This window comes from Osmerus eperlanus, chromosome 21 (assembly GCF_963692335.1).
Source record: "Osmerus eperlanus chromosome 21, fOsmEpe2.1, whole genome shotgun sequence".
Classification (NCBI taxonomy): Eukaryota; Metazoa; Chordata; class Actinopteri; order Osmeriformes; family Osmeridae; genus Osmerus; species Osmerus eperlanus.
In genome coordinates this window covers 1,494,732-1,511,706 of record NC_085038.1, presented here as the reverse complement: position 1 = coordinate 1,511,706, position 16,975 = coordinate 1,494,732, and the positions used below count along the sequence as shown (strand labels likewise).

The window sequence follows — 16,975 nt, the reverse complement described above, 5'->3', positions numbered from 1 at the left end:
GCCCTGGAGATGAGGTAAGAGGTAAGGGCCTGGCACAACCACCCTGACCGTAACCTCACGCCACGGCCGGAAACATCCATGTTTTCTACCCCCTGTTCTCATTCTTCTCTCTCCCTGTCTTGCTCTCTATGTACCTCTCTGTTTTTCTTTCTTAACCTCTCCCTCTCTCCCTCCCTCCCTCCCTCCCTCCAGGTGTTTAACAGCTACATCGACCTGCTTTATCCGACAGAAGACAGGCAGGAGCGACTGGTCGACTCCTACTTCTTCTCCTGCGAGTGTACAGAGTGCAGCACCAAGTCTAAGGTGAGCGAGCATCACGTGTGTGTGTGTGTGTCCTCATTGGGCCAAACAAGAACACCGCCTGTCCCATATAGCAGCACCTCACCCAGGCTCAGACCCCACACCCTGACTGGACTGACCCAGCTCCAGTCTCCTATCCTCTGCTTTAGTCTGAGGGAGGAGAGACGCTTTAAATAGGCTCCGGGAATTACATCTCTTTCCATTTTCCATCTCTCTTCTCCAAATGCTCATCTCTATTTCCGCTGTCGTCCAACCCCCTCTCTCCCTCTCCCTCCCCCTCCTTCCTTCCCTCTCTCTCTCTCTCTCTCTCTCTCTCTCTCTCTCTCTCTCTCTCTCTCTCTCTCTCTCTCTCTCTCTCTCTCTCTCTCTCTCTCCCCCCCTCCCCCTCCTTCCTTCCCTAACTCTCTCTCTCCCCCCTCCCCCTCCTTCCTTCCCTAACTCTCTCTCTCCCCCCTCCCCCTCCTTCCTTCCCTATCTCTCTCTCTCCCCCCCCTCCCCCTCCTTCCTTCCCTATCTCTCTCTCCCTCTCTCTCTCTCTCTCTCTCTCCCCTCTCTCTCTCTCTCTCTCTCTCTCTCTCTCTCTCTCCCTCTCTCTGTCCCCCTCCCCCTCCTTCCTTCCCTATCTCTCCCTCTCTCTCTCTCTCTCTCTCTCTCTCTCTCTCTCTCTCTCTCTCTCAGGACAAGGCTAAGATGGAGCTCCATAAGAAGCTCAGTTGTCCTCCGAAGCTCGAGGACATCCGAGCGATGGTCCTCTACGCCAAGAACGTCATCGAGGAGTTCCGTAGAGCCAAGCACTACAAGAATATCCTTCCACACGCCTCACCACACACACACCTCACTGCACACACACCTCACCACACACACACCTCACCACACACACACCTCACCACACACACCTCACTGCACACACACCGCACTGCACACACACCTCACTGCACACACACCTCACCGTACACACACCTCACCGTACACACACCTCACCACACACACCTCACTGCACACACACCTCACCACACACACCTCACCGCACACACACCTCACCGCACACACACCTCACCGCACACACACCTCACCGTACACACACCTCACCACACACACCTCACCGTACACACACCTCACCACACACACCTCACCACACACACCTCACCGTACACACACCTCACCACACACAGCTCACTGCACACACACCTCACCACACACACCTCACCGTACACACACCTCACCACACACACCTCACCACACACACCTCACCGCACACACACCTCACCGTACACACACCACACACACCTCACCGCACACACACCTCACCACACACCTCACCACACACACCTCACCGCACACACCTCACCACACACACACCTCACCGTACACACACCTCACCGCATACACACCTCACCACACACACACCTCACCACACACACCTCACCGCACACACACCTCACTGCACACACACCTCACTGCACACACCTCACCGCACACACCTCACCGCACACACCTCACCGCACACACCTCACCGCACACACCTCACCGCACACACCTCACCACACACACACCTCACCGCACACACACCTCACCGCACACACACCTCACCGCACACACACCTCACCACACACACACCTCACCACACACCTCACCGCACACACACCTCACCACACACACTTCACTGCACACACACCTCACTGCACACACACCTCACCGCACACACACCTCACCGCACACAGACCTCACCTCACACACACCTCACCGCACACACACCTCACCGCACACACCTCACCGCACACACACCTCACCACACACATCTCACTGCACACACACCTCACTGCACACACACCTCACCGCACACACCTCACCGCACACACCTCACCGCACACACCTCACCGCACACACCTCACCGCACACACCTCACCACACACACCTCACTGCACACACACCTCACTGCACACACACCTCACCACACACACCTCACTGCACACACACCTCACCACACACACCTCACCGCACACACCTCACCGCACACACACCTCACCGCACACACCTCACCACACACACACCTCACCACACACCTCACCGCACACCTCACTGCACACACACCTCACTGCACACACACCTCACTGCACACACACCTCACCGCACACACACCTCACCGCACACACACCTCACCTCACACACACCTCACTGCACACACACCTCACCACACACACCTCACCGCACACACACCTCACCACACACACCTCACTGCACACACACCTCACTGCACACACACCTCACTGCGCACACACCTCACCGCACACACCTCACCGCACACACCTCACCGCACACACCTCACCGCACACACCTCACCACACACACCTCACCACACACACCTCACCACACACACCTCACCACACACACCTCACCACACACACCTCACTGCACACACACCTCACCACACACATCTCACTGCACACACACCTCACCACACACACCTCACTGCACACACACACCTCACCACACACACCTCACTGCACACACACACCTCACTGCACACACACCTCACTGCACACACCTCACCGTACACACACCTCACCGTACACACACCTCACCGCACACACACCTCACCACACACACCTCACCGTACACACCCCACATCTTACCACTCATCTCTCCTTCTTCCCTGTCTCGGTCAATCTATCTCTCTCCTGCTGTCACACACACACTTTCTCCTCACACTCTCTCCCCCCCCCCCCCCAGTGTTATGGAATGGCCTTGACTCTCTGGCACCCCCTAGTGAGCTGCTGGAGATCTGTGAGCTGAGCCAGGAGAAGATGGGCTCCATGTTCGCGGACACCAACGTCTACATGCTGCACATGATGTACCAGGCCATGGGGGTGTGTCTGTACATGCAGGACTGGGACGGAGCCATGAGCTACGGGGAGAAGATCATCCACCCTTACAGGTTAGGAGGCCCCGCTCCCCCAGCAGCACTTCCCTCAGACCCCCCTTACAGGTTAGGAGGCCCCGCTCCCCCAGCAGCACCTCCCTCAAACCCCCCTGGAGGTTAGGAGGCCCCGCTCCCCCAGCAGCACCTCCCTCAAACCCCCCTGGAGGTTAGGAGGCCCCGCTCCCCCAGCAGCACTTCCCTCAGACCCCCCTGGAGGTTAGGAGGCCCCGCTCCCCCAGCAGCACTTCCCTCAGACCCCCCTGGAGGTTAGGAGGCCCCGCTCCCCCAGCAGCACCTCCCTCAGACCCCCCTTACAGGTTAGGAGGCCCCGCTCCCCCAGCAGCACCTCCCTCAAACCCCCCTGGAGGTTAGGAGGCCCCGCTCCCCCAGCAGCACTTCCCTCAGACCCCCCTGGAGGTTAGGAGGCCCCGCTCCCCCAGCAGCACTTCCCTCAGACCCCCCTGGAGGTTAGGAGGCCCCGCTCCCCCAGCAGCACCTCCCTCAGACCCCCCTTACAGGTTAGGAGGCCCCGCTCCCCCAGCAGCACCTCCCTCAAACCCCCCTGGAGGTTAGGAGGCCCCGCTCCCCCAGCAGCACTTCCCTCAGACCCCCCTGGAGGTTAGGAGGCCCCGCTCCCCCAGCAGCACTTCCCTCAGACCCCCCTGGAGGTTAGGAGGCCCCGCTCCCCCAGCAGCACCTCCCTCAAACCCCCCTGGAGGTTAGGAGGCCCCGCTCCCCCAGCAGCAGTTCCCTCAGACCCCCCTGGAGTTTAGGAGGCCCCGCTCCCCCAGCAGCACTTCCCTCAAACCCCCCTGGAGGTTAGGAGGCCCCGCTCCCCCAGCAGCAGTTCCCTCAGACCCCCTTGGAGTTTAGGAGGCCCCGCTCCCCCAGCAGCAGTTCCCTCAGACCCCCCTGGAGGTTAGGAGGCCCCGCTCCCCCAGCAGCAGTTCCCTCAGACCCCCCTGGAGGTTAGGAGGCCCCGCTCCCCCAGCAGCACTTCCCTCAAACCCCCCTGGAGGTTAGGAGGCCCCGCTCCCCCAGCAGCACTTCCCTCAAACCCCCCTGGAGGTTAGGAGGCCCCGCTCCCCCAGCAGCACTTCCCTCAAACCCCCCTGGAGGTTAGGAGGCCCCGCTCCCCCAGCAGCACTTCCCTCAGACCCCCCTGGAGGTTAGGAGGCCCCGCTCCCCCAGCAGCACTTCCCTCAAACCCCCCTGGAGGTTAGGAGGCCCCGCTCCCCCAGCAGCACTTCCCTCAAACCCCCCTGGAGTTTAGGAGGCCCCGCTCCCCCAGCAGCACTTCCCTCAAACCCCCCTGGAGGTTAGGAGGCCCCGCTCCCCCAGCAGCACTTCCCTCAGACCCCCCTGGAGGTTAGGAGGCCCCGCTCCCCCAGCAGCACTTCCCTCAAACCCCCCTGGAGGTTAGGAGGCCCCGCTCCCCCAGCAGCACCTCCCTCAAACCCCCCTGGAGGTTAGGAGGCCCCGCTCCCCCAGCAGCACTTCCCTCAAACCCCCCTGGAGGTTAGGAGGCCCCGCTCCCCCAGCAGCACTTCCCTCAGACCCCCCTGGAGGTTAGGAGGCCCCGCTCCCCCAGCAGCACTTCCCTCAAACCCCCCTGGAGGTTAGGAGGCCCCGCTCCCCCAGCAGCACCTCCCTCAAACCCCCCTGGAGGTTAGGAGGCCCCGCTCCCCCAGCAGCACTTCCCTCAGACCCCCCTGGAGGTTAGGAGGCCCCGCTCCCCCAGCAGCACTTCCCTCAGACCCCCCTGGAGGTTAGGAGGCCCCGCTCCCCCAGCAGCACTTCCCTCAGACCCCCCTGGAGGTTAGGAGGCCCCGCTCCCCCAGCAGCACTTCCCTCAGACCCCCCTGGAGGTTAGGAGGCCCCGCTCCCCCAGCAGCACTTCCCTCAGACCCCCCTGGAGGTTAGGAGGCCCCGCTCCCCCAGCAGCACTTCCCTCAAACCCCCCTGGAGGTTAGGAGGCCCCGCTCCCCCAGCAGCACTTCCCTCAGACCCCCCTGGAGGTTAGGAGGCCCCGCTCCCCCAGCAGCACCTCCCTCAAACCCCCCTGGAGGTTAGGAGGCCCCGCTTCCCCAGCAGCACTTCCCTCAAACCCCCCTGGAGGTTAGGAGGCCCCGCTCCCCCAGCAGCACTTCCCTCAAACCCCCCTGGAGGTTAGGAGGCCCCGCTCCCCCAGCAGCACTTCCCTCAAACCCCCCTGGAGGTTAGGAGGCCCCGCTCCCCCAGCAGCACTTCCCTCAGACCCCCCTGGAGGTTAGGAGGCCCCGCTCCCCCAGCAGCACCTCCCTCAAACCCCCCTGGAGGTTAGGAGGCCCCGCTCCCCCAGCAGCACTTTCCTCAGACCCCCCTGGAGGTTAGGAGGCCCCGCTCCCCCAGCAGCACTTCCCTCAAACCCCCCTGGAGGTTAGGAGGCCCCGCTCCCCCAGCAGCACTTCCCTCAGACCCCCCTGGAGGTTAGGAGGCCCCGCTCCCCCAGCAGCACTTCCCTCAGACCCCCCTGGAGGTTAGGAGGCCCCGCTCCCCCAGCAGCACTTCCCTCAAACCCCCCTGGAGGTTAGGAGGCCCCGCTCCCCCAGCAGCACTTCCCTCAGACCCCCCTGGAGGTTAGGAGGCCCCGCTCCCCCAGCAGCACTTCCCTCAAACCCCCCTGGAGGTTAGGAGGCCCCGCTCCCCCAGCAGCACCTCCCTCAAACCCCCCTGGAGGTTAGGAGGCCCCGCTCCCCCAGCAGCACTTCCCTCAAACCCCCCTGGAGGTTAGGAGGCCCCGCTCCCCCAGCAGCACTTCCCTCAAACCCCCCTGGAGGTTAGGAGGCCCCGCTCCCCCAGCAGCACTTCCCTCAAACCCCCCTGGAGGTTAGGAGGCCCCGCTCCCCCAGCAGCACTTCCCTCAAACCCCCCTGGAGGTTAGGAGGCCCCGCTCCCCCAGCAGCACTTCCCTCAAACCCCCCTGGAGGTTAGGAGGCCCCGCTCCCCCAGCAGCACTTCCCTCAAACCCCCCTGGAGGTTAGGAGGCCCCGCTCCCCCAGCAGCACTTCCCTCAAACCCCCCTGGAGGTTAGGAGGCCCCGCTCCCCCAGCAGCACTTCCCTCAAACCCCCCTGGAGGTTAGGAGGCCCCGCTCCCCCAGCAGCACTTCCCTCAAACCCCCCTGGAGGTTAGGAGGCCCCGCTCCCCCAGCAGCACTTCCCTCAGACCCCCCTGGAGGTTAGGAGGCCCCGCTCCCCCAGCAGCACTTCCCTCAGACCCCCCTGGAGGTTAGGAGGCCCCGCTCCCCCAGCAGCACTTCCCTCAAACCCCCCTGGAGGTTAGGAGGCCCCGCTCCCCCAGCAGCACTTCCCTCAAACCCCCCTGGAGGTTAGGAGGCCCCGCTCCCCCAGCAGCACCTCCCTCAGACCCCCCTGGAGGTTAGGAGGCCCCGCTCCCCCAGCAGCACCTCCCTCAGACCCCCCTGGAGGTTAGGAGGCCCCGCTCCCCCAGCAGCACTTCCCTCAAACCCCCCTGGAGGTTAGGAGGCCCCGCTCCCCCAGCAGCACTTCCCTCAGACCCCCCTGGAGGTTAGGAGGCCCCGCTCCCCCAGCAGCACTTCCCTCAAACCCCCCTGGAGGTTAGGAGGCCCCGCTCCCCCAGCAGCACTTCCCTCAGACCCCCCTGGAGGTTAGGAGGCCCCGCTCCCCCAGCAGCACTTCCCTCAAACCCCCCTGGAGGTTAGGAGGCCCCGCTCCCCCAGCAGCACTTCCCTCAGACCCCCCTGGAAGTACCACGCCCTGCTGTTAGCTTCACGACACAGGAAGTTTGGAGGGAACGTCGCAAGCTGTTGTTGATGCTATCGCCATCACTCAAACATCAAGATTAAAGAACTTGGGATTTATGCTTCAGCGCTGTGACGTGTCTCTCTTTCACACACTTTCTCTCTGCCTCTCTCCTCCTCTCCTCCTCTATCTGCCTCTCTCTCTCCTCCTCTCCTCCTCTCTCTGCCTCTCTCTCTCCTCCTCTCTGCCTCTCTCTCTCCTCCTCTCTCTCTCCCTCCCTCATACACTCTCTGCCTCTCTCTCTCCCCCCTCCTCTCTCTGCCTCTCTCTCTCTTCCTCTCTCTCTCCCTCCCTCATACACTCTCTAACCTCCCTCTCTCCTCCCTGTCCCCTGGGGGTGTGTAGTGTCCACTACCCAGCCTACTCCCTGAACGTGGCCTCCATGTACCTGAAGCTGGGCCGGCTGTGCCTGGGTCTGGAGAGGAAGGCTCAGGGGGTGAAGGCCTTGAAGAAGGTGAGGAGGAGAGCTGTCTCCTGGGGGAACACGGCATGGGACGGGGGGGCCTACGTACCAAACACATCAGGATGAGCTGAAGCCACAGTGAGGCTAATTCACTGTCACCGACGTGTCATTTCCTGTTTCCTCTCGCCAGGCGATCGCCATCATGGAGGTGGCTCACGGCAAGGATCACCACTACGTCTCTGAGGTCAGACGTGAGGTGGAGGAGCAGAAGTAAGGATGGAGTGGAGGAGGAGGAAAGGAGGAGGAAAGATGAAGGAGAACCAGAGACAGTGGTGGAATGAGCCAGAGAACGACAAAACGATAGCAGCACGGCATGCATCTTACAGTATACCTCTCTCTCTCTCTCTCTTACATCTCTCTCTCAGTCCATCTTTTAGCCAAGGTGATGTCATCATATCAGGGTCCCTCCTGTTCACATACTAGAGGCCTGTTTGGCCTCGTCGAGGATTCCTTCCTGCTTTCCTTCAGGTTGACTCTCATCCAGCTGCCTGGACAGGTGAAAAAGCCTGCCACCTGTCACCATGTGGGTGTGTTCAAGGCCTTCATCCAGGGCTGGTAGTGTAACAAGCCTGGTTCAGCCTGGTCCTCTGCTTCCTGGTCCCTGTTCTGGTTCTGGGTTAACTAGAAAATCATGCACTGTGCTCTCGGAATCTTTTAAACGTAATTAACATCTCCTCTTTGTATGTATTCTAAAAAGAACAATCTAGATGGTTGTTCATGCACCACGTTCTTGGTTGGTTCCTTCTCACCCTGAGTAGCAAGTGAGAAGAATCTCAGAGAAGGAGAGAAGATTTGTCAAAAAAATACAATAATATGTTTGTCTTACGAAACAAAAACACAAAGCCAGTTTTTTTAACGAAAACTAGGCCCTACCGCATGACTTTCCTGAACGCACCCCCTCTCCTCTTTCTACACAAGGGACTCTGACAAGTGTGTAATTGTGCCCAAAGTCTTTTGTTTGTTACTGGTTTGATCTGGGGCCTCGGAAACATCCATGATCGTAGCAACCTTTGTTTCTTCAATTCCAGTTGATCTGTGACCTGGGGTCTGAATCCCTATTCTTAACCTTAACCAACAGGGGGACACGATCTGAGCCTTCTTCTTCGTTGGTTAATGGCTGAACTATCGTCTTCTTTTGTGGTGGGTTTTTTTCAGTACGTGTTTTCATGTCGTCGTGTTTTGTTAGCGTGGTCTGATATGGCACAGGAAGTTCATCACTTCTGGAATGCACAAACTCCCAGATATCTGAGCCTTGCTGTATACGAAAAACATAATAAAAAAGTGTGACTGACGAGACGTTTAAGATTTTTTTGTTTAGTTTCCTAGTTTGAATGGTATGTTACTGATACACATCAGACATTTCATTGCAATTTGATCGTTTTTTGGGGGAAAACAGATTCAGTTACTTCAGTACTAAATACTAGTACAGTAGACTAATATTATAGTTACAGTGATTCCAAAGTACCAGAAGGCCTTGTGAAGTCTTTAATGAAATATAACCCACCCCCCCTCTCAGTCCATGGTCTTGACATTCCATGCCATCGCCTTCTTCCTCGCAACTTCCATCCAAGATGGCTGATCACTCTGAGTGTCTGGCAGCTGTGAGGCCAACAGCGCTGGCCCAGGTGATGATGATGATGATCCATCAGACTTTGTGTTGAGAGTCCCGGCTTGACCTTTCCCAGTCTGGAGTCGGAATCACACAGAGCAGACGAGTCAGGTTTACAGTTCAGCAAAGGAAGCGTTTACATGAGCTGAGAGACGGAGCACAGAGGAACCACTGGACCTCAGCTGCTGACATCAAATCTAGTTCTAAATTCTTGGTACCACATTTTCTCCCCACAGTTTACGATAAATAAATATATATCTATATAGATAGATATGTAGTAGAAGTACACAATACAAAAATATATATATATTTGAATAAAAAAATATAAAAAAATTACCACACAATAAATACACAATAAAATGTGAGAAAGAAGAAATGTATACTAGAAAGAAGAAATATCTACTCACTCCATCTGTACTGTGGTCTGGTGTTTGTGAGGGAGAGGAAGTCAATCTGTCTCTCAGCGGCCGTCTGTTCCTGACCCGCACACTCGAGGGTGACGAGGAGGATGAGGAGGGCAGGGTGGACGATTGAGATGTCTGAGGCTTCGCCTGTGGTGTTGGAGATGGTTGTCTCGGAGGCTGTTGTGGCAGGGTCGCTGCCCCAGGATGAGTGTGCGTGTCCTGGGGTTCGCCTGAGGGCACCAGGCTGGTGAGGTGCTGCTGGAGGGTCCTGCTCCTCTCTCTGGCAACGGACATCCAGACGGGCTCAGGCCCGGCTGCCTTCCTCCCGACCTTTGAACCGGCCTCATCCTCTTTTTTGATTGGCTGGGGCTCCGTGGCCATGACCTCAATGCTGTGACGCTTAATCCTGTCCTCTGATTGGATGGTGTCGGAGCGAAGCTTCACCGACTGGGAAGGGGGGCGTAGCTTGGCGCCGAAAGCCCCCCACCTGCCTCGCTCCTCCTCTACATCCTCCTTCTGCTCTGTGATCATGGCTGCCTTCTTCTCTGTCTGTTTCTGCTCCTCCCTCTGTCTCCCCCCCTCCCCTGGGACGCCCTCCTGCTGTTTCAGCCCTCCTCTCCTCTCTGTAGGGCGGCGGCTGCTTCCTCTCACCTGTCTGGACCGGTCCTCAACAGACTTCACTTCCTGGTCCTGATCTCCTGCCTCTCTCTCCCCCTTTTCCTGCCTCGCTCCAGGGTGGCTGCCTCTGCCGTTCCTGGAGCGATGTCTGGCTGACGAGACGGAGAAGCGATGAGAGGAACTAAGTCCCTCGACGTCCTCCCCCTCCCTGATAGCGTCAACGGGCAGTTCCTCGTCTTGACCAGCAGGTGGTGGTGTTGCTCCTCCAGCCCGCTCCGGTGGAGCCCCTGTCGTCCTTGCAGAGACAGTTCCTGCTGTCCCCCGAGCGCGAGGAGCAGGCCTCGGTCTCTCTGAAGAGATGGAGGTCGTTCCCGGGGTCTCTCCTGCCTTCACTCTGGAGGACGGCTCTCGTGTGTTTGAAGTGTTATCGAACCCGGAAACCGAGTTGAGAGGGGCGGACTCTCTCTTGTGGGATAAGGACCTACTCCCCTGCTCTAAACATGCAGCGACTTCTCTCTTACCCTGACTAGACATTGTGTGAGGCATGACAGGCTGGCTTGGGACCAGCTGGGTGGGGTTCTGGGGCTCTTCAACAGCCTTGAGGCTGGGTGTTGAAGTGGGGCAGCTGGGTGTTGAAGTGGGGCAGGTGGGTGTGGAAGTGGGGCAGGTGGGTGTGGAAGTGGGGCAGGTGGGTGTGGGACTCTTGGCCCTACTGGGTTCTGCTGAGGGGACACCTGTCTCCTGAGGAATGTTCTGGAGGAAGAGAGGATTGGTGGTCACTTTCCTCTCTGGCTCTGAGGACATCGTCTGCAGTACAACGTCCTCACCAGCAGGGGGAGCTGAAGGCTCGACAGGGACGTTGTCTTTCTTCGAGGCAGGGGAGTAGAACTGCTCTTCAGGAAGGGTCCCGGCGGCCATCTCCTTCTCTCTCTCTCCCTCCTCCGCTCTCTCCTCTCTCCTCGGTTCTCTCTCCGGTTCTCTGTCAGGTGCTGCGTTCGGTTCTCCCTCTGGTTCTCTGTCCTCCTCTCCCTCGGGCAGAGCCATATCCAGATCGCTCAGGCTCTCCGAGCGAGGCCTGCTGGCCCTCTGAGAAACACACAGGAACACAGGAACAGTTAAACAGCTTGATTATGACTTCCGAAAAATACTGTAGAACTATACACATCATGTGGTGTGACGTGACGTCACGTGGTGTGACGTGACGTCACGTGGTGTGACGTGACGTCACGTGGTGTGACGTGACGTCACGTGGTGTGACGTGACGTCACGTGGTGTGACGTGACGTCACGTGGTGTGACGTGACGTCACGTGGTGTGACGTGACGTCACGTGGTGTGACGTGACGTCACGTGGTGTGACGTGACGTCACGTGGTGTGACGTGACGTCACGTGGTGTGACGTGACGTCACGTGGTGTGAATCTCACCGCGGGCACTTTCCTTCCCTTGGCGCTGGCCCTCTGGTTCCTGGGCTTGACGGACATGCGGTGGCGCGCAGCAGAGTTGTCCAGACTGGGAGCGTACTGGAGTGGACTGGTGAGGTCTACTCCAGGGGAGGTCTCCTGCTCGGAGGAGGGGGCAGGGCAGGCGAGGCCGGGCGGGGCCGGAGAGAGAGGCCGGGATGAGGGCTGTGAGGACCACTGAGGAGAGGGAAGAAACACACTTCCTGGTTGCACACAGTTGATTCTTGGACGAGCTTTGGGTTTTTCTTTGTTGGACATGTTGGACAAGGTTCTCTTGCGTGCTTGCTGTTAAAACACACACACACACAGGAAGCTGCATTACCTGCTCTTCCTCCTCACTTCCTGTCCCTGCTAAACTCAGAGAGCTGTGATGTCTGTAAGACTCGGTTAGCTGGGGAGGAGAAGGGAGAGACTCAGGTCAGTCGACCAGGAAGCAGCACAACAAAAACAGCTGTGTGTAAGGAGCAGAGGAGCCGCTAGGGTTTCTGAGCCCCCTGACTAACTTGTACTCTGGGCCCTAAAATGAAAATCACACAGGAAAGTACGGGGTTCTGCCGGGCCCAGGGCCCTTCGAACCTCCCCACCCCCCACCCCGTCCTCATGGTGCCCCTGCTGAGGACCACAGAGAGGGCCCTTCACTGTCACCTTAGAGGGGGAGCGTGGCCCGGCCCTGTCATGGAAGGACATGTCCTGGGGGCTTTGGGGCAAACCGTCGTCCTCCGAGGTGGCTCCGGAATCTTCCGTTCTCTTCCCGGGTATCAACAGCGGGGGCGGGCCCAGGCGCATGTTCTGCTGCTGCAGTTTGAGCTGCAGGGCTCGGATCTTCCCCTGGACGTTCTCCTGGGACAGGACCCTCGCCGGCTCCGCCGGGCCCGGGGCTTGGTCAGCCAGGAAAATGCTGTCGTGCGACAGGGCTCTGGACCCGAGACTTCCAGCAGGGTCCCTGAGTTCAAAGTTCACAGTTCAGCGTCTACACTGCAGAAACGATATCTGAGTGTGATCCTCTTGTTTTTAGATTTTGAATCTAGTTGTACTTGCTTCTAGACTAAATGGCTCATCTAGTTAGTTGACGACACGTTATTTTAAGAGATCTTATCAAGTGAAATCTGACAGGTAAATCACACACACTTACAAGCAGTCTTCCTCGGAGTCTGAGAATCCTTCGCAGCCGCCCCGAGCGCCGACATCTCCAGCAGACTGGCTGGGCTTCATCAGCACCTGGTTCTCCTTCCTCTTCAGACGGCTGAACAGACGGCTCTTCAGCAGCTTGAAACGAGACTTCTTCTTCCCTGGGAGAACCACCGCACAGTCAGAGTGACAGTCTCGTGAGAAGGGCCGTACTGAGTAGACGGACTGCATGAGAAATATCATGAAAAAAGGAGGCAGAACCAGAGACAGGACCTGGTCATCCTTCACCCTGACCTCAGTGTTTCTCTCCATCGTGGTGATGGACAGGAAACAATAACATCTGTAGAAGACGGCTCATGCTGGCTTACCTGCATGATCATCTGCACTCCCTTCCACTGCCACTCCACTGCCCTCCATGGGGCGGGTTGGCTGTTGATCCACCACAGCGGCCCTGTCAGGGAACACAGGACGGTAAGACACGGACGGGCGCAGGGTTTTAGTGTCCATGGCAACAGTCCTCAAAGTCACAGAGGAGAGGTGTTCTAGTTCTCAAGACGGTTTTTGTTCTCAAGCACCTTTTATGAACAAGGTGTGCTTTCAGGAGTGGCTTCCACACACTGTCTGACCTGACACACACAGACCTGCTCCTGCCTCACCCTACACTGCAGACATAGTTTGCATTTTTGAACATGTAGCCTTGTCTGTAACTTATTCAATCAGATAAGTGGCATTGCTTAAGCAGTAAGAAGTTGTTCAAGATCATCTGAACTTGAATGAGTGGATAAGCCTTCTCAATCTAGATATTATAGTTCATGATACAATTATTCTCATGTTGTAAACTTCATCAGCTTTGTTAGCCTTGCAAACACACAGACCACCAACTAATTTACTCCTCTGTAGTATTCAAGGTGACGTTATTTTTACTGCACTCACACACTAGTCGTGTTTCACCAGTCAAAAGATTAAGGTTAAGGTTTGATCTAAAGGTTACCCTACTGCATGTCGCTGGGACATTATTTTCAGTATCAACCTATAGTTCCTCTTTCAGCTTGCAATCCCAACCCTGTAGAATAAACTAAAGCAGGTCTGTCATCATCAGTGTTGACTTTGGGCCTGCACTTCAACAGGAGTTGCCTAGCAATCCAGCGATGACGTGACGTGGAATAAACTACATAAGAGACAAATTAAACGTGGCATGAGATTGACCTTTCCCAGACTCATCTCTGCTCCCCCCACCACCACCCTCACTCCTTACACACACACACACACACACACAAAAGGTCTGAAAGAGAAGGATGAAAGGCAGTAAAGAGCAGAGGTTTGCCAAAGCACCAAGTGTGCCCGGCAACATCCAATCCATCTCTCAGCAGGACACTGACCCTGCAGGCAGACTGAACTCACGAAACAGCAGAAGGGTATGAAAGCCTCGTGTCCTGAACTTCAACTATCCGACACCTCTAGGGGAAGGAGTGTAGCAGTACAGAACAGGGGAGGGCATGTTGCTGTCCAGAACACTGTACTGAAACGCCCCAACCCAGGCCACTCACACGGAACTTTGAAAGCCTTGTGTTCAGTAATCCTGAAAAGAGATCTACCCTGAAAAGCCCTCAACAATAGTGAACAGCAGGCCACTGTCTCTGGTGAAATCCTACCCCACTGGCTGCCACAGGATCTGCCTACCCAGGGCACAGCCCAACCAGGGCATCATCACAGACACACTGTGGATATTCTCACTTCTCCTGGTCTGACACACACATCTCACAGAAAACACCTCCAACCTTGTACGCCAGCCCAAAGATCCAGTGACTCCTGGAATCCTGTGTTGTCCGATTTTCTTCTGGTGTTATATCTAAAGGGTTCCCCCCTCAGGGCAGAGGAAAAGGAAGACCCATATATGGAGTTCCTGGCCACCTTAGGCTCCCCTCAAGCCACACAACAACTAGGGAGACACTTAGCAACTCTGTGAACTCAAAACATCGAAACCCTCCGGCATTTTATACATGCTATAAAAACATTGTTTACTTTTAGCTCCCTGGAATGTAACGCTTTCAGAAGATGAAGCTGATGCAAGTTACAGCTTTCTCTCTGAACTTTCCGTTTACCGTGTATTAGAAGAAAACGTTTAAATGACGTAATTTAAGCATCAAGAAACACTAAGTCGATATGGTGTCAGTGGAAAAAGCTGCTATTTAAAGGCGGTGAACCTGATGGGGATATTAAGTGTTTTGAGTCCAGGGACTATTCGTCAGCCTAACAACCCATAATACCCTGGACGCCCAGCCGTCGCCATGGTGTCGTCAACCCAGCCACTCGCGTAGAATTAAACAGTGAAGTCAAAGTCTATCTCTCTCTCTCTGTGTATGATCTGCTTGAAGTTTAGCATGCTACCACTGAACTGAGACATGGAAAATCCCCCTTCATCAGGGTGTGATTAGGGTTCATTAGAACAACATGTACCCATGCAGAAAGTTGGAAGTCCTTTCCACACTCTGTATTAAAATACATTAGAATAATCAAATCCCTTAAAGGTGCAAGAGATGTGTGTTGTTTGGTGACTTTCCCATCTCCAGGCAGACAGCGCTGGTTTCTACCTGTGCATCAGTCCTGACCCAGTAGCTGCCCTCTCAAGACAGCGTCACGGAACACCCAGAGGTGAGCAGCCTGCGAACACCATCACACACACACACTCAGGAGCCGCTATTGTGTCAGACTCCTGCCGTGTTTGCCAAAGGCTGCGCTCTCCAAGGCAATGACAGATAGCTCACTGAAGATAAATAAAGGAGAAAATATTCAACATATACAACCAATTGTTGTCTTTTCGAATGTACAACTGGATTTTAATATTTACTTTTGCCTCGTGTGTATGTGTGTTTCTGGTTGTTCTGTATTTGACATGCAGCATGTGTCAAAGGACTTAAAGATCATGTTAATTGATTGGAATTCAAACAATGTTAATATCCTCTCAGTCAATCTTGTTACCAAAGGCTACACAGCAATAAATACCTCAAATTCGAAGCAAGTTCAGAGTTAAATCACAATTCTCTCAGAGCACACAAGCTGCTGGAGGATTTCCTGAAACTAAGATCAGCCTCTCAGTTGCCCTCCCATCTCTTTCTTAAAGACAGGTTTGAGTTCCCAGATCAAGTTTGTTTGGATGTGCTTACCCTCTCACACGAGTCTTCACTGGTCCCTCTCCGCTCCGCTCCTCTCTCTTTCTCTTCTCTCTCTCCTCTCTCTCTTCTTTCCTGGTCTTTATTTCTGATGACTTTCTTTTGCTTCAGGGGAGGATACGTCCTTGACTACGCGCACACACACACACACTGAACAGCCCCATGTAAAGTATTCACCGTCTGCACATGAAGGAGCGAGAACAGGAGTAGAACAAAAACACAGAGGGGAGGAGAGGGGGCGTAGAGAGAAGAGAGAGAGAGAGAGAGAGAGAGAGAGAGAGAGAGAGAGAGAGAGAGAGAGAGAGAGAGAGAGAGAGAGAGATTAGCAAACCAGTTACCACCCGGCACACCTCCTTCTCAGTCCATCTTTACTAACACCAAACAGAATTAAACAAATTACAACAGAAAACAATAACTCCAATCTAGTAACACTAGATTTCCCAACACTGGGAAAAAGAAACCAAAACACAAAACAAATTTTATTAATAAAAAGGACGACACAGAGGTTGATGTAAATGATAAATGAAGGATATCTGTAAATGAAGGATACCTGACGTACAGCATTACCCGGGTGTAACATTAACCCTGGACCTAGCAACGCCAGCCTTGTCCCACCTGACCAATCATGTTCCAGGAGCTGACGCAGGGCATCCCAGCTCGGTTCCCTGGACAATGGTGGGCTTTCAGGAGTGACCTATCAGCTGAGATGTACAAGTACACTCAGGCAGGTGGTTGGCAGATTCACACAGCTAAGTCTCCATTGTAGATTACCTTGTTGATGCATGTAGACTGAATGGTTTATTAGATAACTCTAATGCCTTTCTGTCTGTCTGTCTGTCTGTCTGTCTGTCTCCCAGTCTCTCTGTGTGTTAGACAGACAACCAGTCCAGTGTCTCACCCTTGCAAAGTGGTATGGTGTACACATTAACCTTGCTGATGTGGTCCTGTGATGGGCTGACACAGGAACTCGGACCAGAGGACAAGTACTGTCCCTGACCGATAATTAACCAGAACATTTCCTCTCCACTCCCACAGTCACCCAGTCCAAAGTCATGTGCCAATCCCACTCCAGCTGTCAAG

The 16,975-nt window shown here is 55.8% G+C and overlaps 2 protein-coding genes across 2 annotated transcripts; one reads left to right on the top strand and one right to left on the bottom strand.

The window, feature by feature from the left end:
* The first annotated feature begins 196 nt into the window (after positions 1–196).
* Positions 197–8,798, top strand: LOC134007604 (N-lysine methyltransferase SMYD2-A-like). Its single transcript, XM_062447183.1, has 5 exons — positions 197–303; positions 979–1,102; positions 3,061–3,235; positions 7,389–7,497; positions 7,637–8,798. The coding sequence occupies exons 2-5, from the start codon at positions 991–993 to the stop codon at positions 7,718–7,720; spliced, it is 480 nt and encodes a 159-aa protein (XP_062303167.1). The 5' UTR covers positions 197–303; positions 979–990; the 3' UTR covers positions 7,721–8,798.
* cracdlb (cracd like b) lies at positions 8,442–16,040 on the bottom strand. Its single transcript, XM_062447182.1, has 9 exons — positions 15,890–16,040; positions 13,094–13,176; positions 12,730–12,886; positions 12,243–12,540; positions 11,920–11,988; positions 11,562–11,774; positions 10,353–11,223; positions 9,523–10,322; positions 8,442–9,192 (listed from the first exon to the last, which is right to left on the bottom strand). The coding sequence occupies exons 2-9, from the start codon at positions 13,140–13,142 to the stop codon at positions 9,019–9,021; spliced, it is 2,631 nt and encodes an 876-aa protein (XP_062303166.1). The 5' UTR covers positions 13,143–13,176; positions 15,890–16,040; the 3' UTR covers positions 8,442–9,018.
* Between the last annotated feature and the right edge of the window lie 935 nt (positions 16,041–16,975).

What these genes read in the sequence shown, in the direction of transcription:
- LOC134007604 (XM_062447183.1), top strand. Translation starts at nt 991, where the DNA reads ATGGAGCTCCATAAGAAGCTCAGTTGTCCTCCGAAGCTCGAGGACATC. An exon ending in AAGATCATCCACCCTTACAG is followed by an intron (nt 3,236 to 7,388) that starts GTTAGGAGGCCC and finishes GGGGGTGTGTAG; the next exon opens with TGTCCACTACCCAGCCTACT. An exon ending in GGGTGAAGGCCTTGAAGAAG is followed by an intron (nt 7,498 to 7,636) that starts GTGAGGAGGAGA and finishes TCCTCTCGCCAG; the next exon opens with GCGATCGCCATCATGGAGGT.
- cracdlb (XM_062447182.1), bottom strand. Translation starts at nt 13,142, where the DNA reads ATGGAGGGCAGTGGAGTGGCAGTGGAAGGGAGTGCAGATGATCATGCA. An exon ending in GAAGTGAGGAGGAAGAGCAG is followed by an intron (nt 11,775 to 11,919) that starts GTAATGCAGCTT and finishes CCCTCTCCTCAG; the next exon opens with TGGTCCTCACAGCCCTCATC. An exon ending in CAGACCACAGTACAGATGGA is followed by an intron (nt 9,193 to 9,522) that starts GTGAGTAGATAT and finishes TTCCGACTCCAG; the next exon opens with ACTGGGAAAGGTCAAGCCGG.